The 24,880-nt window shown below is 37.5% G+C and overlaps 1 protein-coding gene across 3 annotated transcripts in view; it reads right to left on the reverse strand.

Moving 5' to 3' along the window:
• The window catches only part of LOC133517020 (neurogenic protein mastermind-like), an 84,250-nt gene that overhangs the window by 8,355 nt on the left and 51,015 nt on the right, over nucleotides 1-24,880 (reverse strand). For 2 of the 3 annotated variants that reach the window (XM_061850127.1, XM_061850124.1), the window contains exons 3-5: nucleotides 15,868-16,632; nucleotides 5,488-5,608; nucleotides 194-331 (exon numbers count right to left, since the gene is read on the reverse strand). In XM_061850127.1, coding sequence (XP_061706111.1) covers nucleotides 194-331; nucleotides 5,488-5,608; nucleotides 15,868-16,632 — 1,024 coding nt within the window. The remainder of the gene's footprint in view (nucleotides 1-193; nucleotides 332-5,487; nucleotides 5,609-15,867; nucleotides 16,633-24,880) is intronic. The other variant, XM_061850126.1, reaches the window with a different exon arrangement.

Genomic DNA, 24,880 nt, shown 5'->3' on the forward strand with positions numbered 1-24,880 from the left:
TTTTTTTCTAAACTGAATAGTTTGCGCGAGAGACACCTTCAAAGTGGTAAAATGTGTGTGTATTTTGGTATCGTACGGTAAATTAATATGTATATTATGTATTATCGCTCCGTCTGTTTAGATATAATGTGGCTTAGTTTATCTTATCCAGTGGTTAGAGCAATATATGTAATTATAGTAGTCGCGTACTGACCCATAGGCGCCTGCTGCCCTTGCTGCGGTTGCGCGGCGGACTGCGCGGGGTGCGCGGGGTGCGCGGGCCGCGGCCGCATCGCCTGCGAGAAGTTCATGCTCTGCGACTGCGACATCGAGTATGAGTCGTTTCCACCGCCTGCAATCAACAACGATATCACACTTCAGATCTTAACCACAGAGTAGAAATATTGCTCTAATGCATCGTTTACATGAAGTTAAATAACCAAGACAAACCACTGGACTGACTTGATCAGTAGGATTGTCATCTAGGAATAGATTGATAAAAAAATATATAAGCATTTAGCCAATGGCAGGGACCATATTATGTTAGAACAGGTTACAAGTCTTTTATAACATAAGACCCCGGTGACGTTGTTTAAATTAAGCAGGAGTTATAGTTACTTATTTTACTAAAACTAACAAACGAACCAAACTCTAAAAGCAAAGCAATAAGGAAAACCCGAGATGTATAGGACTTAAGAAAAATTCCACATATTTCCCCAGGGAATTCTATGCACAGTCACTATCAATAAAGCTTGAACACAGTAAAACATGGGCACATAAAGTAACAAAAATAAAAATGTAATGGAACATATTTTAAGGAAATTTTTATTGCATTTATTTACTAGAATAATAACCATTTTTACAAATATACACAATTATTAAATTTGCTTTCTATATGCCATACTGCGTGCTTTGCGTTGAATCCGGCTCATTAAGTCTTGCACAGCACTGTCAGAATATGTTTTGCAAGCCCATTTCCATTTTTTTTGCAATTCAGCTGCCGAATTAACTTCTCCGGTCCTTTTTTTAGAATTCCTTTCATAATTGCCCAATATTCTTCAATTGGCCTCAGTTCAGGACAATTTGGAGGATTGCACTCTTTAGGTACCACTGCGACATCGTTATGTTTATACCACTCAACTACTGCTTTAGAGTAGTGACAGCTCGCAAGGTCTGGCCAAAATAATGGCTGTGAGCTATGACTGCGTAAAAAGGGCAGTAGACGCTTTTGCAAACATTCTTTTTTGTAGATTTCACCGTTTACTGTGCCTGTTGTTACGAATGAACGACTTCTTTTACCACAACTACAAATAGCTTGCCATAAAAGGATTTCTTTTGGAAACTTCGATCTCTTTTTTATCTTGCAATCTTCTGGGGCATCCTTACGATTCTTAGAAATATAAAATACTTGCCCCGGTATCTGCTTGAAGTCTGCTTTGATGTATGTTTCATCATCCAATACAACGCATCCAAATTTTGTCAAGTAATTGTCGTACAACTTCCGTGATCTCTGTTTTGCAAACAGATTTTGCTTAGCGTCGCGATTGGGTGCAGCTTGTGCTTTGAACGACTTTAATCCAGCTCTAGACTTAGTTTTCTGTACATATGACTGCGACATTTTGACCTTTTTTGCGACATCACGGGACGATAACTTCGGATTCGCTATAAAAAGCCGCAAGACATGGGCTTCTTTTTTTTTATCCTTTGCGCCTTGCTTACCTGCACTTCCCGACTTGCGATCTACTGTAAATCGTTCTCGGGGTGTACCGGGATGATGGAGGGGGCAGTTGGTGTTTGTAGTTCAGGGTTGTCAATGTACATGAGTAGTCAAAAGTGCCTTACATTTTGATAAAATGGTAAATATTATTCTAAAAATATTGAAGTGTCGCAGGAGTTGAAGAAATTGCAAATGAAATAAACATTGTGCCTTTTATTTATTTCATACAGTAATACAGGCTATTACTGAGTGTTTAGCCAACTTTTATCCTGTACTTTTATAACAACTCGTGAGTTTACATATAATATTTGAAAAGCCACAACTTCAGAAAACATTAAATCATACATCAAAGTCAATCATTACATAAAAATGTAGGAGCATAAATAAAACATACTTTTTCACGTCAGCAGCTAGAACAAGGGTAATTTGCTGCTTAAAAACAGTGAGCAAAATCGCATTTTGCTCACCGAGTGAGACAAAATAACATTCAAGTTACCTTTAGATTCGAATGTCATTTCAACGTGCGGGGCCTAATACAAGTTCGAAATATTTGGATTCTATTGTCTTTATCCCTTTCACGTCATTAGCAAAAAGAAAGAGACAAAAAAAGTGCATACGTAATTCAACGGTATATTGACGGTTTATAATAGACCCCCGAAATAAGTCAGTCCGCATCGTTCCAAAACACCCTACGAGTCTTCATTCGTAATAATTAATTAATGAAATAAAAGTTTAAAATTTAATAAAAACACCATATTTTACGTATTTTATTATACAATCAAAACAATGAACTTATACAAATTTACGCAATTGTTACGCAGTAAATAATTCTACTTAACTACTTTTAACGATCTCTACTATAGTTGACAAATAGTAGTATCCGCAATTCGGACCGGATCTTAGTTTTTTTTTTTTACAAAAAAAAGTTGTCGATTGAACTGTCAATTGATGTTCGTTAATTCATTATTTTCGTATTATTTTATTGAAATTTCTTTCGTTTTGTTTTATTACGGTAATTAAATTTAATTGTTAGAATACCTTCAGAAAACATGAGTGAAATAGTGATCCGTCCGTCTGGATTACATTTTTTCAGGTTGTATTTTTTGATGGCTGACTGACGTGAAAATTTTTGTGTACTACACGAGATCAAAGTTATTTACATCTCGTGCGCTTTTGAGTCCCGTGCAAGCGAAAGATTCTATAATAGATTCACGAGCGTAGCGAGTACGCGTAACAAGCACTCGAAGAAATATCAAACTTTGCTCTCTTGTTGTACAAATAACTATTGCTACATAAAAATATATATTCTCTTGACAAGTCAAGCTATTGTCATAATCCGACAGTGTCAACCTGAGCAATTTTCCTATCTCACCCCCATTGCCATCCCTTCTAACCCCAACTACGGGGTGAGCTGGGATCGCCTACTATTACGTGTTTATAGTTGAAACTAAGAAATGAAACAACAAATTATCATTGGCAAACTAAAATTCATACATCCTGAACACTTTTTTGTATATAAATCAATGTGCCACATATAAAAATGAACTTTTATCCAGTTTTGAACTTCGATTTTGTCCCTACTTAGCCCATTTTACGGTATATATGTTGGTCTGTAAGGTAGTTGTAATATGGGCCTTGTTTTAAATTTTAAATAATAAATACATACTTTTATTTAATTAAATACTAAATAACATAAGATTATCTGGGTTACTATTGTTGACGTTTAGATACTCTTTTGTTTTGTTTTTTTTTTTTTGTTACTGTTCGAGACTTTTTGTTTACAATGATTATTTGAAATAGGTATTGTACATTCCATCATTCCGTGCGCAGGGTGACGCAAAATGCGCGTGCCTTGACAAGTTACCCCCTTACAGACCAAGTCGAACGTACACTGACATTAGAATGATATCTAAATGGCATCATTTGGAATTGGCCTGTAATTCATAAAACTTTACAAGCCTCAATTAGTTATGTTTTATCCCTTTCTTACAAATACATACATCAAAAGACATATTAAGACAAACATCTTACAAATACATACATCAAAAAGACATTAAGGCAGTGTGTTAGTCGCAGTTAATAGTCACACATTGTTTCGTTCATCTTAACCTAAACGTTCAGTTACAATCATATACTCAAGCTACGGTTTGGTCCTTCTCAATCTGAAGTGGTTTTATCGAATGCAGCAGATGCGTCAATCTACATCACTGCTCGCTTGGTGCTATGCGACGGTTGGCGCATTCTCGCAGATCGTCAACCTCGGGCGCTGCACACTCTGCACTGTACACTTACGTATAAGCTGCGCTAAACGTCTCCTGTAACACCCATTGCTAAGCGTGCCCCAGCCGCATGCGAACCATTATTAAAATAACATTTCTATGCCGTTGTTAAAGATCTCGAGTTTTGAGTCTACAATGAGAAGTTTTTGGTTAACGATGATAATTATGTTACACGTGCTCGCCCTTACATCGTCGTCTCTAAGGCCCGTACTCGAACACTCTAACAACAGACGCATCTAGCAATATCCGCGCTACCGTACTGACAAAGCGTGAGTTATAAAAAACAAACCGACCACACAATGTTTTTGTTTTGAATTTTACAAGAAAGATGAGACGATTACAAAATGGGTGGATGAGTTCTCTCGCGACCTAACTATTGCTAGGTAGGTGTGTAAGCGTACATTCCATTCGTCGGTCCGGAATTGAGTCATCAGTTTAGCATTTCATTTAAATGAATATTACTTTTATTACTAACCTAACAACGCCGCAATGACGGCGAGATGGCCGCGCAAAGTGCAAATACGGTGACTTTAAAAGGCATTTTTCATCACACTTGCTCGATAAAGATCTAATTTCATGCAGGTGTACTGAAGGACAAAGGCCTATATTGTTCTCTCGGGAGTTACGGATTGTGAAAAAGCTATAACTCCCTAGGGAGTTATAGGTTTTTTTAATGATGTCACTTATTCATACAAACCAAGTAGCAAAAATGAATTTTACTTTTAAAATACTTATGTTTAAAATTATTTAACGCTATTCATTTAACAACCGTTTAAAATATTTTTACATAATTTTCAGTCGTGGCTGAATGCCGAATAGGTCTGTGCCTTCGATGCCTAACCTGCCAAGAAATTACAAAATGGCGGACGAAAGTTTGATATGTCACCGTAGTATTTAAGAATTATTTCGCTTAAAATTTAGTTTTTTATTCGCAAGTATGATGAAAAACATTGTGTGTAACTCCGGGGGTAAGAATATTGCAAACTCGGGCCTTTAATTCCCACCATACCACATGAATACCTTCGTATCCGAAATTTCACTTACTCCCCTCGTTGCACAATGTACTATTGTGTGTTTTACATAACGATATTAATTATTTACCTACCTACTCTTTGTACCTAAGATGGAATACTTACCTACCTAACATTTATACCTATGAACTGCTGTAAAAACTAATGAAATAAACGTATTTGTATTCAATATCACGAGCTTAGCCAACGTGCCAATCGTTTACGCTCCGTAGTTAACGAAACGCAACTGTCTCTGTCGCACTAATGTGGAAGAGTGATAGAGAGAGATGACCAACTACGCAACGAAGCGTAAACGATTGGCACGTTAGCTAGGCACCCTGATCTTGGATCTTGTGACGTTTACACAATACTCCGTTGGGAAGCGTCATGGCGAGCAGATTGGCTGACCTGATAATCTGTATTTTATTTACCACCTTGTCATACAACGGAGTCAAGACGTCACAGATCTTCTTATACAGAAGTATGTGCTTACACTGCTTACCTTGGTGGTGCTGCGAGTTCGGCTGCTGGTGTTGGAAGTTGGCGTACATGCCCTGCTGCGCCGCCACGGACACGTGCCCGCTGCCCACGCCGCTCACCTGCATGTGCTGAGCCGCGGACACCTGACACAAAAAAACGTTATTAAATGGGCAATCAGGAACTTATACCCTCAACTGCTCACGGCAAAAGTCGGCCTACCGTGACACTGAAACGCTAACAGCTTTCATTATGATAAATATTTTTTACACAGAATTAGCTTCATAAGTTCCTGGAAATGAAGTGGTACTAAAATTGAATAGAATGAAAAGATGATCCTATCACATAATGTAGAGAAAGACTGATCCATGGGATTAAAGGATGTTGCGCGTATTTAAAAACATTAAATTCAGACAACATTCACAGCACTCACTACACAATACTCTCAAAACAAAATTAACAATGTCAATCAGCAACCACATTTTAATTAAGAGAAAACGCGCAAGCAAATTACCAATTGCGTAAGATACGTAAAGTAAGTATTGGAAAATTGGTGTTTTTAAAATGTGTGTGTGTGTGTAATAATATAATTCAATTGATTATAAAAGGACTTGATGTGGCTCACGACCGATTATTCTGATGAGACGAATAAATCCACAGTTCTTATCAATATATTGGATTGTATAACTAAGGTGAACAGTTTCAAGTTTATATTAAAATGCATATACAATAATTGTACAGTGAGCTGCGATATTGCTTGGAGAAATTATGAATGAATTCATTGATAAAGTTCCCCATGCACTTTCCCGGCTGATGGTACAAGCTGAGGGGTGGGGATATTTGTTTTCATATCATAATTATTAGATTGATTAAGATATATACAGTCGCAATGGAGAGGCATCCGAACTAAAAATGTAACTAAAATGAAACTACTTCGCGCTTCATTTAAATTTTTAACAAAAGCCGGGTTTCGTCAATGACCATTCGTGGTCGTGGATGAGTGTATAGTAAATAATACTAATTGCTGTGAGGGTTTACTCTAGTTTGTAGTTTATATATTTCTTTACTAGCTTTTGCCCGCAGCTTCGCCCGCGTACTAAGCAAAAAAAAAAAGGTTCTCAGTTTGACCCGTATGTTTGTATGAACGCATGTAGGTATGTATGTTTTCCGCAATTATTAGATTTATGTTCTGAAAAATGCATGAAGTGTTCAACAACTTTGGACTTGTTAAAGTGCTTCCTTATGAACAACATTTTTTGCCATGTTTGAAGGTGATAGCAATAGAACCAAACTTTGAGGTGAACTTACACGGGAGCACGCCACATAGAACTGACCGTGGGAGAAACAGTCCTGTCATATCTATTAGGATAACGCGGGTCTCGTTCCATACCTCAAAAGCTAAAATAGAACCCTTATAGGATCACGTGCAAGGCTGTCCGTCAATCTATCTGTTACAACTGATTTGCTCCGAAACTAATGGACCGATTGAATCGCAATTTGGGAAAAATACTTTCAACATTTTTAATGTTTACAATATTCAATTTTAAAATCATTCAATGCCATTTTCGTAAATAACGTCCCAAAAACCATAAAACGACACCCATATTGATATTTAGTCATTTCAACCCCATCGCACCCCAACAGGGGATTTGTATTTCATGTCCACTTCCTTAATTTTACAATCGTTGTTATTCTCGTAATCAGCGACCCGATAAACCATAGAAATTACCCATGTTAATTTTTAGACTTTGTCGCCATATTTCCCCCTTTTAGGGGTTGAATTCCCAAAAACCTGAAACACGTGTTTACTCATTTATCGTTAGGAATACTCTTGTAAAGTTTCGAATAAAATAGTCTAACTAATCTTGTTTCCCCATACAAACCTTGGACCCCCATTCCACCCCCTTAGAGGGTGAATTTTGAAAAATCCTGTCTTAGTCCACCCCTAAACCTTCTAAAGAATCTACGTGCCAAATTTGGAATCTCTAGAACCAGCGGTTTAGGCTGTGCGTTGATGTCATTCAGTCAGTCAGTTTCTTCTTTTTAGGGTTCCGTAGTCAACTAGGAACCCTTATAGTTTCGCCATGTCCGTCTGTCTGTCTGTCTGTCTGTCTGTTTGTCCGAGGCTTTGCTCCGTGGTCGTTAGTGCTAGAAAGCTGAAATTTGGCATGGATATATAAATCAATAAAGCCGACAAAGTCGTACAATAAAATCTAAAAATTTAATTTTTTTTAGGGAACCTCCCCTACACGTAAAGTGGGGGTGAAATTTTTATTTTGCTTCAACCCTAGAGTGTGGGGTATCGTTGGAAAGGTCTTTCAAAACTAATAGGGGTTTTCAAGAAACATTTTTTGATAAAGTGAATATATTCGGAGATAATCGCTCCGAAAGAAAAAAAAATGTGTCCCCCCCCTCTAACTTTTGAACCATAGGTCCAAAAAATATGAAAAAAATCGTGGAAGTAGAGCTTAAGAAAGACATTCAATGAAAATTATAGCGGATATGATCAGTTTAGCTGTTTTTGAGTTATCGCAAAAAGTTTTCCCTTGATAGTAAAAAGACTTACTTTAATTAGGTACTGATTATGCACATTTGCCTATTTGTTTAACTCGGGTGAAAGGTACCGTGTCATCCCTTGGTTAACATTTTACTATACTTTAAGCTCCAGTTTAGCTTATTGTGACGGAAGAGTAACTACGGAACCCTACACTGAGCGTGGCCCGACATGCACTTGGCCGGTTATATATATTTAGAAGTGGTTTCTTTTTACCAGTCAGAAGAAGGGTAATTTTTTTCTATGACGAGCTTGTGTATGTATGCATGTCCACTTAAACAATATAGTACCTGGGCGACCGAGCTTTGCTCGGTTATAACTATTTATTATAATATGGTGGTCTATAGGTGATAATCTTAACTACATTTTTTTACTAAATTAAACTTGTATAAAACAATAAAAATTAAAAAAATATATATAAACTTGAACATATAAAAAAGTTAGTCACCGGGCGAGATTCGAACCCGTACCACTCGTTTAGCAGTCCGCGTCTTAACCCGCTGGACCAGACGGACAGTGGCCGTCAATACGAAATTAGCGACCATATTCTGCGTCGAAAGAAAAACGCATGAAAACTCGAAAACACGCGTTTTCCCAAACATAAGACTAATCTAGATCGATTGTATACCCCCAAAAACCCCCATATACCAAATTTCAGCGAAATCGTTAGAGCAGTTTCCGAGATCACAGAAATATATATACATATATATATATACAAGAATTGCTCGTTTAAAGGTATAAGATAATATAATATATGAGAGGTCGTTGAATTCGTTAGAATTGTGGTGGTGACATAGGCTATATAATTTTAAAAAATGGCGCCCGCAATTGAAAAAAAAGGTGGCGGAGGGCGTGTTTTTTTCTTATCATAGCAATATGGGTATCAAATGAAAGCTTGGGAAATGAACATTTCAAACTAAAAAGTGTTTTTAAGCAGTCGGGTCTTATTTTTTATAATTACAGCTTGTTAACAATCCTCTAGAAAATATGACGCTACATAATGCTTCTACATAGACTTAAAAAAATAACGATATTTGTCAAATTCCCTATCATAATTTTATCATTCATCCTACAAACTTTGAAGACCTAACCGGGTAAAAAATTCCAATGTTTACCATTATCTTTACCACGTATAGCTAGATAGCGTAGTGATAGCAAAGTTTACCACTATCTTTACCTCGTAGATTGCGATGAATAGGCAAATTCCGCCATAGCGTCGTATAATAAATACGTAGTATACCTATTCGGCTTCTTACATTATACAGAAAATGTTTTTGTGAATAAATTGAGTAATTTAATTAGGCGTCAAAATATAGATGAATTGTGGATTGTAGATCACAGGTGTGACAGATTGGCTCGCCGTCGACAGGCGGTGAAGCGCCCAGCGACACGAGAAACCTGTTCCGGCGCTCCGCCCCGCTCCCGCGGCACCCGCGATTTTTGTGACTCGCGCTCTATGTTGAGGCGATTGGTACAAGCTGAGCATTGTGAAGCCAGACAACCTAACGGCACCTTATCTGATCACTCATCGCTTCAAATGACCCGAGGATTGCAATCACTCGGCAGGTAAGGATCGCTCCCGTGTGAAACGAAAGCGACCGGTCCGCTTCCAAAAATACATACGTTTATTCTACGACACAGGGCCATCAAATGTATACTATGTTCATTGCTATTCGGAAGTAAAAGTGAATGTATATTAAGGATATTTGGCATTATATTTGAATGTTTGAATGTAAGTAAACATGTTTTGCAATAAGTCTACTAATACGTATCCAAGCCACATAGTGTCCTTCAAGAACCGGTAGGACAAATACTTCGATATATTATAAGAATTGAAAATGTTGGTACGGATGTCTGGAGACTTAAAATGGCTGACGTAAAAACACACGGCCGTGTGCTCTGACGCCCTATCCGATTTTGGTCATTAAGAGTCCGCAGCAAGCTCAGTTCTCCATACAAAAATAGTTACTATCTCATTTTAAAACGACTAGCTAGATTGCTCCAAAACTTTGTACTTACAATAGAATAAGGTATATCTACGCCTGTAATTAGTTTATATAGCTTTAGGTACCATAGTTAAAAAATACAGCGAATATAAATTTTTCATACAAAACTTGATTTCGCTCTATTTGGTTTGTTCAAAAAGCTGGAGCTATATAAACTAATTACAGGACTATTTATATCTTATGTCATTGTACGTGCAGTTTAATGACAATCCAACTTATCCAACACGTAGTTTTTAAATGAGAACGAAAAACCGTTTGTATGGGAAAGTGAAATTCGGTCGAGTAGTCAGAGAACAGAGTTTTTGAACGCAATCTTGAGGCCTTTGTCTAGAAACTTCATCGAGTCGAACCCTGATTTGATATCGCCCTATAGAAAAAAAACCGGTCAAGTGCGAGGTCGTTTACCTCGCGCACCGAGGGTTCCGTACAAACTTTCAATTTTCTCATGAAAGACTTGAGCAGAAGTATACTATTTGTATAATTATGTACAGCGCCATCTATGGGCGAATTGGTTAACTAATTTGTGCGATCTGTATGTATGTTGGTTTTTTAGGGATAATTCTTTATCATGTGAACCGATTTCAATAATTTTTATTTTATTTGAAAGATGATGCCTTTAGTGTAATCTCATAGGAATTTCAACTATAATAAACACCCGCAAACGGGATTAAATTACAAAATGTTTTTTGTTAATTAAAAAAAAAGTTATCAAGCTAGAGGTCTGATTTTATTTTTCCTGTAATCTTTATGACAATGTTATTATTATGTAAAAAAAATTTAATTTTTCATTCGTAAACTTCGGAGATAAGAGGGGGAGGATGGTATTTTTTTTCACATTTTCCTTCAGTCAATTTTTTTCCACTATGAAAAAAAAATTGTTTTGTAATGTTCAATTTGAGCTCTTTCAAATGATACCCCACTTGACTAGTAACTAGACTTTGAAATTTTGCCCCCTCTTTATATTGGGAATTTTCCATAATTAATACAAATAAAATAGGTAACAAAATTACACATCCAATATGTTTGGGTTAGCGTTATTCATTACTATTCCAAATTTCAAATCGATAGCTTACTTCTCGAGATATTTAGCAATGTGACAGACGGACGGACGGACGGACAGAGTCGCACCATAAGGGTTCCTTTTGTACCTTTTTGGTACGGAACCCTAAAAATGACGACCATATAAATTTAACGCACTTTAAAAATTTGTAACAATTTTGCACAAAAACTTAAAAATACGAAACTAGCTTCTAAAATGAGCAATATTATGTTTGATAGAACTCATCTATTACTATTTTGTTAAAACTTACAAAATATTAAAATTCTAAACATGATATCCGCGATCCCGGTCACGCACAGCCATCTTGCTCAGGGTTACGGGATATTAACAGGATTGTGCAGTAACTTGAGGGATAACTTTAACGTTGTAGTTTTCTCTTTTTATGGTTCCGTACCCAAAGGGGCTCTATTATTAAGATTCCGCTGTCCGTCCCTCCGCCCGTCTGTTCGTCTGTCACCAGGCTGTATCTCACGAACCGTAATAGTTACAGCTAAAATTTTCAGAGATGATGTATTTCTGTTGCCGCTATAACAACAAATACTAAAAAGTACGGAACTCTCGATAGGCGAGTCCGACGTCCGAGTTTAGATAAGTTCTCATTTAGATATCGTTTACATGTCGTATAATTGACAGAAGCAGCTCGATTCGGGCAACCAACGTCACTTTGACGTTAGAAATATCGTAAATAGATCATATTGGGATCACAGCGGAATCTACATAAACGTCAATCTTGACATGTCGTTCAGTTATCGATCTTTTAAAGATCTTTCCAATATCTTAAACGTGTCTTAATCATTCTTCGAATCGGGCTGGACGTGTAACATGTTAATAACCCTGTAAAAATGTTAAGCGACGAGTTAAAGCAGAGCTCCGGCGGTGAGACAGCCCCTGATGACACTCAAATAGGAGAGGCGAGCTGGAACAAAAAGTGAGTACTCCCGGCCCAATTGCTTCCTGCATTGCACACGTGTTCTCTACACACATGCCGAGGCGAGAGGAACAGACAGACCGAAACATTATTCCGATTCGATGCTATAAGTCTAACGTCGAAGCTGCGTTGTGTAGCAACTATGTACCTATTGGGACCGTGCGAAGTGCACGGTGGGGGTAAGTAAAGCGATCCCAGCGCATAAGGTGGTAAAAATTTGAACTAACTGCGGATAGCGTCTTTAACATTTCGTGCAATTATATGGCTCGAATGAAACTTTGATTTACGATTACTCCTGAAATATTCATTTAAATTGAATGGTGTAAGGGACCATTGTAATCTGTACGAAATGCTTAATATAAATAACGTATTTATTTTGATAATTGTTAATAATGTATCCATGTAAATAGCTTTGCAAATGCCACATATTACGTGATCTTTTTCTAGAAGTTAAGAATGGATATAGTAAGTTATCCTTAAAAGATAGACATTTAACATCGCGGACTTTTTTGTAGACCTATGAATGAGAAACAACCCTACCATACCTTGTGTTGTTATAGCTCAAACGGATTCGGCAGCGTTTTCGATTAAAGCTCCTAGCCAGCGTGATTTTTTCCGACAACATCGTTATATTTCAAACAATTTACACAAAACCTTAACAAGTTATATACTTAAGCCTTCCTCAAGAATCACTCTATTGATAGATGAAAGTCGTATGAAAATCCGTTCATTAGTTTTTAGTTTTGGAGTAGTTTTATAAGATGTAGTGAATTGACGTTTTCCCCTAGACTTGCGGACACTAGGTTGCGTGACAGTCGTGCACGCTCCCAATTATCAAAGTTATACTTTAAAAGTTACAATAGACATGACGCTTGACGCATCAAACTTAAAATTAGCTTTACCTACATTTTTACCAGACTTCAAAATTTCAAAGAAAGACTTTCAATTCAACGGGATCTTTGTTTTTATATGCCTATGTTCTCCGATTTTTCGAAGTCGGTTGGACCAATTTGGAAAATTATTTTTTGTTTGAAATGGTATGCCAATACTTTACAGTTGGTCCCGTTATTATCATAATATCAGAATTTGAGGTTGAGATCCTAAAGATTCTTTAAATATTATAAGCACACTCAGCATTTGCTCTCGAGAATCGACTTTTATTTAGGCCGTAAATTAATTAATAGAACTCCGAGTCCGTAATGAAAAACTGTAAGGTAATCTATAACCTTCTTTATTAGGCTCATTGTCTTTAGTTGTACTATAGATAGCAATAAATGTCTTTTATAGGCTTTTAAAGTTAGTTTGTACTTTTCACTTTCTAAGCTGATAAAAAAATATTGTTTTATATAAATATAAATTGTTATATGATGCACTCTGGTAAAATTCTTGTTACTATAAGCCAGGGATCGGAAACCGGTATTTTTTGTATGGGAACGAAAACGGTATTTTTTCGTTCTTTGTTAATTATTTCATTTCTAATTGGGCAATCTAATAATACGAAGTCGTTATCTAAAAACACAACGGAGTCCTATATTTGGAGTATAAAATAAACCGAAATATATGTTTATTTCAAAGTTTTTCCAAAAAAACCGGTTCCGATCCCTGCTATAAGCTGTTTTCTCAAGTCATATTGGTCGTAAATAGGGCAATGGTAATGGAACTTGAACTTAGGTCGGAAGGGGCTCGAAAGACAAACATGTGGGCACCACGCATCTGCGCGCCCACAAACATAACATCGCACGCAACTGTACAATAACAATTACACCTGTTGATGTTTTATTGTGCGCGAATCACTATTCAACGACAATGTTATAAATTAAAAAAAAAAGAGATAATATTTGCCCGAGGAAATACCTACTTCCTCAAGACAAATATTTGTGAGACGTTATTTACCTGTCTTATCCGAAAATAAAGTAAATACTAAAATAAAATACATTAGGACGTATATACCTACTCGAATGATATGTTTATCGTATTACACCCGCTTGTGTTAACGCGAATGTTTACAAAGTGGTTATTAATTTTCTAACGATTGTACGATCAAACGACGCGATTTAGTCTCATGACGACTACGCCGAGATGCAATACATTAGTCTCCGTAGTGCCTTAATTAAAAGCGAAGTATACCACGTACTCGTCCATACAAAAAGAAAAAATGTTTTTCCACTTCTAAATATTTTCCATTCTCCATGACTTTTTTAATATGTTATTGACACAATGAAAAACTAGGTTAAACCTAGTTTTTCATTGTCAAACCGGAAAATTTCCGATTTAAAAAAAATATACAATACAAAAAAAACTGAAGCAATCGACATCAAATTTATTACGTTTTAGTTAGTGGAAACCGTTTTCTTCCGAAATATATAGAAATTTCTTAGAAAAAGCACCGTTCGAAATAACGGTTCGAACTAATAAATTAAGATCTCAAAGCTATTCTTCCCTCTTAATGCACGCGAATCCCCGAGAAAATGCATATGTGTAGTATAACATATGCGTGCATACGCGACTATAATTACATTGTACTTGTACAGTCATCGTCGCGTGATGGAATCGGAAGATCGCGTAGGATTGTTAGTCGTAGTGTTAATTAGACAATGTCTAAAAAGAGCGCGATGCACTGGCAAACAAATTGATTTATAATTAAATTGGTTGTAGCTGAATGCGGCCCGCATAGCTTAGTTTACGTGCTAAGATTAATTTGCTTCTTATTGCGTTACAGTTAGTGTCCAATTTAGATTAAATCCAAATATTATGTGCCAATTGGAATGCTACAGATGTTATTAATGCAAAGGTGCGACTAATTAACTTCTGTATTAGTAAAAAAAAACTACGATTACAAAATGTAGTATATAATAAACAATTAAAGATATATTATCCTTAGGTTCGTCGTATCAGAGAAAAACGGTGGCTAGGGCGGCGGCGGCGGCACGGCGGGAGACTGCCTCGCGCGTTGCGCCGCGTGGCGCGCGCACCGCCTGCCCGGTCGATACCACACCAGACTCCCATGTTTTTTATGTCTTTTAACGTCACAAAATAACTAATAAAGAAGACTTCCAATTACTTTAACTACCTAGGGACCATGGTCCATATAAAAGTAGTACATTATTGCAGAGGCCGGGAAAGGGCAATTCGTGGGTGAGTTTCGATTTTATGGGACGACGCGAAGCGGAGTCCGACAAAGAAGACGAATCCACGAATTGCTGTTCCTGCCAAGGCATATATAGTGCGAGGCATAAATCGAAACTCATCCACGAATTGCCCTTTCCCGGCCTCTGCAATAATGTACTATTATTGGCCGTTTTATAATACATTAACAACGTCCAACCAAATTACTACCGCAAAATGGGATAAAAATTTTGCACGCTTTTGAAACGTTTTCCGGTGTATTTTAAACAATCGTGAATTCTCTTGTCTCGCACACAACATCATGAGCTCATAATACTGGAATGCTATACAGTTCGATAATATTATCGAACCGAGTGATTTGGCTTCAATTGGCCGCTCTCGCCGGTTACTCCTCGGTCATTGTGCATATTGCTAATCTGCATTTCAAATTGAAACGAAAGCCATTGTGTTTGTCTGTAGAAACTATATATTTTTTCTTGGTTAGCCTGCCCAAAAACACCGCCTGAGTAGAAAATAGCAGTATATCCCGTCCCATAATCTTGTAATAATAGGGACCTCGTGAATTGTATTAGTGACACTTTTACGTAGCCGAGGTACTGGGAGCTCACAACCGGAATGTCTGAAGAAATAATAGTTAGTTTTACTTTCCCGATTACAATATAGAAATAAGGAAAGTACCACCTACTGCCATTTTTGATAGCGCTTTGAATATGACGAGGTAATATAGGTACCTGAAGATTATGATGAGGTTGCGAGAGATGCAGCTGCTGATGCTGCGACATGTGTAGGTGGTCGAGCGAAGGCCGCGGGCGGTAGCTGCCAGCGCCGGGGCCGGGGCCGGCGCTCGGGCCGCCGCCTGCGCTGTACCCGCGGTAGCGCCAGTCACCGCCCGCCGCCTGCTGGTGCTGCTCCGCCATGTGCTTTAGCGTCTGCGCAGCGGGCGACATTTCACCGCTCGTGCCACCGTACCGCGGCGCGGGCTCGCCTTCCGGAGGCTCCATGCTGCCTAGACCGTTGTATCTGCTTCCGTCCAGGTCAAAATCTTTCATAAACTCTGGATACTCGGCAATTTCAGTAATTAGATCTTCGAAAGTATCGTCGCCGTCGTCTTCACCGATGAGCTCGGCCAGCCCGGGGAACGCGGAGGCGGCATCGCGCTCTAAGGCTGCAGCGCATTCGTCTAGGCCGACGAATTCGTCCTCGGCGACTTCTGATTTGCACTCGGCCTTGCACTCGCGGTCGCAGTCAAGCGGCGTGGGCACGCGCGGCGGTGCCTGCGGGGGCGGCGAGTTGGACGTCTTGACGGCGTTGGCGAGGGCCTTGACAGTCACGTTGGTGGAGATCTGCTGCGGCTGCGAGTCGGCGGCGGAGGTGGTGAACTCGAGCTGCTGCACGATCTCCACCGAGAACTTGGTGAGCGCCTCACCGGCGCCGCCGATACCACTGCATTGCAGTTTTGCCGGCGGTTCGTAATCGCCGCACCCGAATTTTTGTTGCTGTAACAAAAGACAAGTGTTAATAATAAGCACTTTTTATCAAGACATACCTTCTATCACCACATATATCGCTATTTTTTAATAATAATAAAAAATACACCTACAGAATACATAACATCGATATCACAATATTTAACACTAAATCATCAGACCAGCAGTCGTTGCGAATGGGATGGGTAAAGAACAGATTTTCTCGGAATTGTCCTAATCACTGGACAATAATAAAGTGTGCTATATCGTTGTTTTAAAAATGGTTTGACATAATGGGTTCTGTAGGTAACTAAAGCAAATGCTAGAATTTTATCCAGTGAACATAATTGCATGATTTATTAGATTTGTGTCGTCACTATCAAACTTAACGCTTTCAGACTACGAATGTTGGATTTCACAGTGTCGTTGTAACTAGTAGTACATTGATGCGTGAGAAACGATTTCCACAAGAGAAAACTAGATAATTTATTTAACAGTAGATATGGTGCTACTTTCCCGCACGCGTGCGGGAATGAGCACTTTCCGTGCATATGTCGAAACTTTAAAGAGCCATATGAAATGTAAAACGTTGTACGATACACGTGCGAATAGGTTTCTGCACTTGTATCGTAATAGTAAGTACATTGTGATACAAGTGTGCTAAGTTGGTCATTACACACGAGGCGATATTGTGCGCGCGAGCTAATAATAGCCTATAAATAAGTTATGTTTAGATTTACCCGCTCTCTATATACTTGTAAACCAAGAATACAACACATCTTCGGCAATGTTTGAGTTTACTTAATCTCCATTCGACCCTCCAACTATCAACCTATTCGACCGCTCTTACACTCATCCATTTTATACATATATGAATTCATATAAGTTATATACTCTAGAATATAGAGTATATAACTTATATTAATTCATATCTAGAGTCTAGATAAGTCATCATTAGAAAGATAGGATGGTAAATATACCACGCACAAGGTATGTTGCTGTTTCTTTAGCGGAATTCGGAATACACATTAAAATAAATAATAATAATTTGAATTGTAACTTAGTTTACAACATATGCAACTACTTAACCCCTTAACGCATGTGATAAAAAATATTTTGTTTATATTTGAAGTATAATACCTGTCAATAGAGTTGAATATTATAAGATTATAACTGCCATATATGGTTGCATATGGGGTAAAGGGTTAAGTAGAAGTAGGTACAGACAACCAATTTGAATCCTAGGCCACTATAGAACCTTGTCGCTTTAACTACTCTATACATGATATGCATCACTCAATAAGCACTGTCGTAGAAGTCATTATGACATGGTTCTATGTATAGTGGCCTAGGAATCAAATTGGTTGACCGTACATAACGAAAAAGAGTTACGTAGAGAGTTGTTGTGCTGGAATGTACTCTCAACCTCCGCGCTACATGTGGGCCTATGGAACCGCAAACAATACTGTGCAGCGGGACCTTGGCGGATCACGTGCGCACACATTGTAAGTGAATTCTAAACGCAAAACAACATATAATAAGGAATCTAACTAACTATATTGTTATGACAAGTACTCGTCAGTTGTCAAATACTCCTGCAGAAGTTTCTAATTAACCTAAACGCTATACACATGAGGAAAGCGAAAGATTTTAACAGTGTTTTCCTGATTACATTTAGTGAATAAAATGACATATAAACTTCTGGATTTCGCCTAGTTTCAGAGTTAATACCAATTAAAAAAAATCGTCTTATTGTAACTTACTGCAAAACGCCTTTTTGTTGGCGATGATGCCATAGTCTAAATAACCTTGATCCTTATTGATAAATGTCAAAAACGTAAATATTTATTTTCAGTGTCAGTTTTACCATAACATTTACTTTTAATGTACAAATAGATACATTAATAAAAAAACCGGCCAAGAGCATGTCGGGCCACGCTCAGTGTAGGGTTCCGTAGTTACTCTTCCGTCACAATAAGCTAAACTGGAGCTTTAAGTATAGTAAATTGTTAACCAAGGGATGAAACGCTACCTTTCACCTGAGTTAAACAAATAGGCAAATTTGCATAATCAGTACCTAATTAAAATAAGGCTTTTTACTATGAAGGGAAAACTTTTTGCGATAACTCAAAAACAGCTAAACTGATCATGTCCGCTATAGTTTTCATTTAATGTCTTTCTTAAGTTCTACTTCCACGATTTTTTTCATATTTTTTGGACCTATGGTTCAAAAGTTAGAGGGGGGGGGGGGACACATTTTTTTTTTCTTTCGGAGCGATTATCTCCGAATATATTCACTTTATCAAAAAATGTTTCTTAAAAACCCCTATTAGTTTTGAAAGACCTTTCCAACGATATCCAACACTCTAGGGTTGACGCGAAAAAAAAATTTCACCCCCACTTTAGGTGTAGGGGAGGTACCCTAAAAAAAATTAAATTTTTAGTTTTTATTGTACGACTTTGTCGGCTTTATTGATTTATATATCCATGCCAAATTTCAGCATTCTAGCACTAACGACCACGGAGCAAAGCCTCGGACAGACAGACAGACAGACAGACAGACGGACATGGCGAAACTATAAGGGTTCCGTTTTATGCCATTTGGCTACGGAACCCTAAAAAAGATGAAAAAAAAAGAAAAAAAAATAGTTTTTCGGCGAAATTTTATATATTAAATTTTTTCATTCGAAAAAGGCATGTATTGTTCCCGCAGGAATTATGGATTGTGAAAAAAAAACTATAACTCCCGAGAGAGTTATAGCTTTTTTTTATTGTGTCACTAATTCATACGAACCCAGTAGGTATAAATGAGTTTTACTTTTAAAATACTGACTCTTATAATTTATTTTTATTCTTTATTTTAATATTTAATTTGATTAATTTCATAGCTGTTTAAAATATTTTTACATAATTTTCATTAGTGGCTGAATGCCGGATAGGCCTTCGATGCCTAACCTGTCAAAGAATGACAATATGGCGGTCGAATGTTTGAAATGTCACCGTATTTAAGAATTATTTCGCTTAAAATGTAGTTTTTTCTTCGCAAGTGTGATAAAAATATTGTGTACAACTCCGGGGGTAATTTTGCCTGAGGCTGTCGTGCATCTAAAAACCTCGCTTACAAAATGTTACTAGCCCCCCCCCCCCCCCCCCCTCGTTGCACAATGTACTATTCCTTCTTTTGGCCTCAGAATGCGTGGTTAAAATCTTTCAGGTTCCTCGTGTTAAGTCGTGTTACACCGTGTGTATGATATGATGTGGCTGCATTTTGTCGCCGTCTAGTTCGCCCTATGCACCAACGACTGCGTCATTATAACCGCATGGAGATGATGACGATGAATGATACCAAATGTAGGTACAGCTCAATCAGACACAGACACCCTACAGCACGAGCAACTCGCCCTTAAAGGAGCGCTTGTGCAGTGCACTCCCATTAATAATCATAATGAAATGATAGTACCTAATTAATATAATACTACATATTCATAATTAATATATTTATCATAAACAAGTCAATAATACTTAAAAAAGGAATTATTATTATTGTAGTTCATATAAGTTCAAAGACAGCCTATGACTACTCGCCTACTGCTATAATTTCATACGTAACGCGCGAAGCGGAGCGCTTTGGATTGCACTCTATGAAAAAAGATTTAGTACATTGAATCATTCCATAAGAGCGAAAGAGAAGTTTCGCCACAGTTCCGCACATGAAACATAAGATGTTCTATGAAGAAAGACGTCAAATTGGAGCGGCGCACTGTGGGCTGAAATTCGGCTCTCATTGACATATAAACTGAAGTTGCTATTTTTATGGTTTTTTTTTTTATTCAAATAGGTTTTGCACAGCATTGTTATGGTAACCTATGAATTTTAGACGATTTGGAATGAAAAATGTCGATTACGAATTTTTATAAAAAAAAATGTCTGGTGCAGGAACAAGAAATCATTATTACCCAAAAACCGCTAAACAAACCGTAATATCCTCGCAGGTGGTTATACAACGAATTATTTGTGATTTTTTGGCATAATGTATATATCCGTCGCGGGTGCGGTTTTTTTTTAAATCATTAATTCTTTCTATGGAAAAAGCACAAAAACCAAAGTCAACAATTTACGATTTTTTTATTTGAAATCGGTTTTTCCCGGTGTGTTTATGCAAAGTTATAAGTTTCAGACAATTTGAGTTGAAAATAGTAGTTATGATATTTTTTTTAATGTATGGAGTCGGAACTAAATATCAAAATACCTAAAGAACCGCAACAAATACGGTAATATCCTCGCAGATGGTCATACTACGAATTATTTGTGATTTTTTGGCATAAGGTCAATATGGGTAAGTGTGACATACTTTTGTAAAAGTTAACTTTGAACACATAAATCAAGATCATAAAGTTAGATTTCGAACTGTGCCCTAAGGAACAATATTATAAGGTTCACGTTAGCTGAAAACAATGTGTTTTATGTTAGTTTGATGATTTATAGATGGTATTTAAGATCTTTAATGAAAGTAGAGTCAGAGTCACACTTTGCCAGCAAAATGAGGTAAGTGTGACTACATTGTTAGTGCACGCTAGATAAGATTTTTTTTATATTAAACCGCAATAACCATGATAGGAAACGATGATAATTTATTAATTTTGATCTAAACTACATACTAAGATATCATCATTTATGATAGAATATAATCATCAAACTAACATAAAACACGTTCTTTAGGTATTTTGAAATTTAGTTCCGACTCCATACATTTAATATATATATATATATATATATATATATATATATATATAACTCTACTATTTTCAACTAAAATTGTCTGAAACTTATAACTTAGCATAAACACACTACGCAAAACCCATTTCAATCAAAAAAATCTTAAAATGTAGACTTTTTCCATAGAAACAATTAATGATTAAGGTCCTTTAGACAGTGTCGTTGTCAAGTCTGAGCACGTTATTCCTCATCTCACGATTTACCGCTTCGCTTTCATCCTAAGTGTTCAATGTCATCAGCTCTTGGCAAGAATTGGCGTAGCAGTGGTTTTACGTTAGCGACCCATCTCACCCACCCCTTTCGACAGATTCAAATAAAAGCGGCCAAGTGCGAGTCGGACTCGCTCATGAAGGGTTCCGTACCATTTATGACGTATTAAAAAAAACTACTGACTAGATCTGGTTCAAAACAATTTTCGGTGGAAGTTTGCATGGTAATGTATATCATATATTTTTTTAGATTTTTCATTCTGTTATTTTAGAAGTTACAGGGGGGGGGGGGACACATTTTTTCACTTTGGAAGTGTCTCTCGCGCAAACTATTCAGTTTAGAGAAAAATGATATTAGAAACCTAAATATCATTTTTGAAGACCTATCCCTAGATACCCCACACGTATGGGTTTGATGAAAAAAAAAAAATTTTTTTAAATTTTTATGACGTATTAAAAAAAAACTACTGACTAGATCTGGATCAAACCAATTTTCGGTGGAAGTTTGCATGGGAATGTATATCATATATTTTTTTTTAGATTTTTCATTCTGTTATTTTAGAAATTACGGGGGGGGGACACACTTTTTACCACTTTGGAAGTGTCTCTCACGCAAACTATTCAGTTTAGAAAAAAATGATATTAGAAACATCAATATCATTTTTAAAGACCTATCCATAGATACCCCACACGTATGGGTTTGATGAAAAAAGATTTTTTGAGTTTTAGTTCTAAGTATGGGGAACCCCCAAAATTTATTGTTTTTTTTTCTATTTTTGTGTAAACATCATAATGCGGTTCATAGAATACATCTACTTACCAAGTTTGAACAGTATAGCTTTTATAGTTTCGGAAAAAAGTGGCTGTGACAGAATCGGACAGACAGACGGACATGACGAATCTATAAGGGTTCCGTTTTTTGCCATTTGGCTACGGAACCCTAAAAACAGCAGGCAAAGCGGTGTTTGTTTGAGCTACTAGCGCGTACTCGCGTATGCAATTTTGTAGCCGACCGTACAAACTTACAGTTTATAGTCTGCCTTAGATCACATCACGTAATTGGGCTAGGGACGTTACGGAGGTACCGCTCCGATAACAATTATGTTTACGTTACGTTACCGGACATTGTTATCATGTACCTATACTTATATTAAATTTAGTAATAAAATTAATGCAAGATGTAGTTAGTTTGCTGCCAATGTCATTTGTTATGGGTATTCATAAAGATATGTAGATGTACTAGCGGATAGATGAAATAAGATAAGTTGTTATCGTTATCGAATACGCTATTCATTCACTTCATATATTTATCAAAGCATTAAGTATGTGTGCTAATGACAAAGTTCAACTGACGATAAACAGTTTGGAACAGACTAAGAAAGAGGATTAGAAAAAGCAGGTAATTGTTGATTCTAGACCGGGCGGGCATGCTCAGCTCTTAATACCTATTAGTGTAAGGCCTGAGTGGACGCTCGGAGCGGAGCGTTCGGCGGGGCGTGCAGCAGGGCCGGCGAGCGTGAGATAGAGCGTCCAGCGAGTGGCCTCAGTGCACGCTCACCGCTTGTGTGAATCGGTCACATTCACCATGGCATCGACGTCGGACGACATTCTTGATTTCTTTTTAGAAGAGACTTCATGGCTCAAAATGTGTCGTTTTTCTACAAAGCAAGGTCCTAGTGTCGAAGTGAAGCAAAGAAGACGGTTTGGAGAATTTCCCACTTTATACGAAACCTTAAGAAGCAATGGATTAAAAGTGAAAATAAATACTTTAATTTACCTTCCATTTATTTAAACAGTCTATTTTTGTAATGATAGCCAAAATGCTGGTTTATATTGTATTTCAATAATTATTTGTTTGCACGACATGACTGCACGCTCTTATCGCCGCTGCAAATCACAAACAGGTTTGAACCTCTCCGCGACGCCCCGCTCGACGCCGCATTGCCCGCAAACTTGCCCGCTCGGCATTCGCTTTGAGCAGCGTCGACTCAGGACACCAGTATGAGTTTCATTTGTTTAACATGCACGCCGCACGCCCCGCCCCGCTGCACGCCCGACTCGAGCGTCCACTCAGGCCTTACACTTAGGATTCAGAGAGTATGCCGGCTATTGTCTTTAACCAACCATCAGGCATAATATGTGGCATTATCTAGGAAAAGAGACCTAATTGTCGATGGCGCTTACGCCGCACTGCGTCGCGCAGCGTTGTATTTGTATCGGAGTCGGAGCATCGTTTATTACGGCGGAAGCGCTATCGACAATAAGGTCCCTTTTCATAGATAACGTCACATAAATATGTACCTTTTTCTGTCAATCATCGGGTTTGTAAGACCTGTTTTTAGGATTCCGTACCTCAAAAATAAAACGGAACCATTCGTCCGTCTGTCTGTCAAGACCCTTTATCTCGGGAACGCTGGAGGCACCGTGTTGATTCAAATTAAAACCATATACTCATTACTCATGTCCACAGTCTGTTGAAGCTGTAAAAAAATTAACTTAAAAAAGATACGGCCGTTTAGGCCGCAAAAAATGTAAATTTTGATAATCTCAAGGGAATCAAAACGTATAGGGTACTTCCCTAGAACAATGAAATTTGGCAAATAATATCAACTTACATTACAATAACAGAAAAAAATCTGAAAACTACACTTGCCGGTTTTTTGTTGACGTTAAACTATTAATCTGGACAGTGGCATATGTGTGAAGAGTAATGTAAGCCGAAACAACGGCTATGGGCTACGGCTATTAGTTCGACTAGGCTACGGGTGTGTGTTGTGAATGCTTTAAGGATAAGCATCTTAAAATTAAAAGCTAGACATACTAAGGGAGCTTCGCCGCTGGTAGATCGAGCCATTAAGTATATGGAGCGCACGCTACGTGAAAGCTAGTTTAAATGCTAATAGTTACGAGGACGGTTACGCTAATAATTTTCAAAATCGGTTCAGAGATGACGGCGTTATGGAGTTAAAAAAAATAAAATAAAAAAAAAAACAAGATACAACCGAATTGATAACCTCTTTAGAAATCTTGAAGTCGGTTAAAAACTTAGTGGTACTGGGCCGGTCTCAATTCCTAAAACACTTTCAGCGTGTATTCACTACAAATCACTTGCGTATAATATACCGACATTACCGACACGATAACAGGCTGTATATTTACAACGTGCTTTATATCTTGATTTCTAAACATATGTATAAACCTTATTTAATTATTTAACTAAATTAAAGTGTTTACATATTTATTTATTAAGGAAAAATAGTTATCGTGATACTGATATGATATTGATGGTTACA

Source organism: Cydia pomonella, chromosome 4 (assembly GCF_033807575.1).
Source record: "Cydia pomonella isolate Wapato2018A chromosome 4, ilCydPomo1, whole genome shotgun sequence".
In the NCBI taxonomy this organism is placed as follows: domain Eukaryota; kingdom Metazoa; phylum Arthropoda; class Insecta; order Lepidoptera; family Tortricidae; genus Cydia; species Cydia pomonella.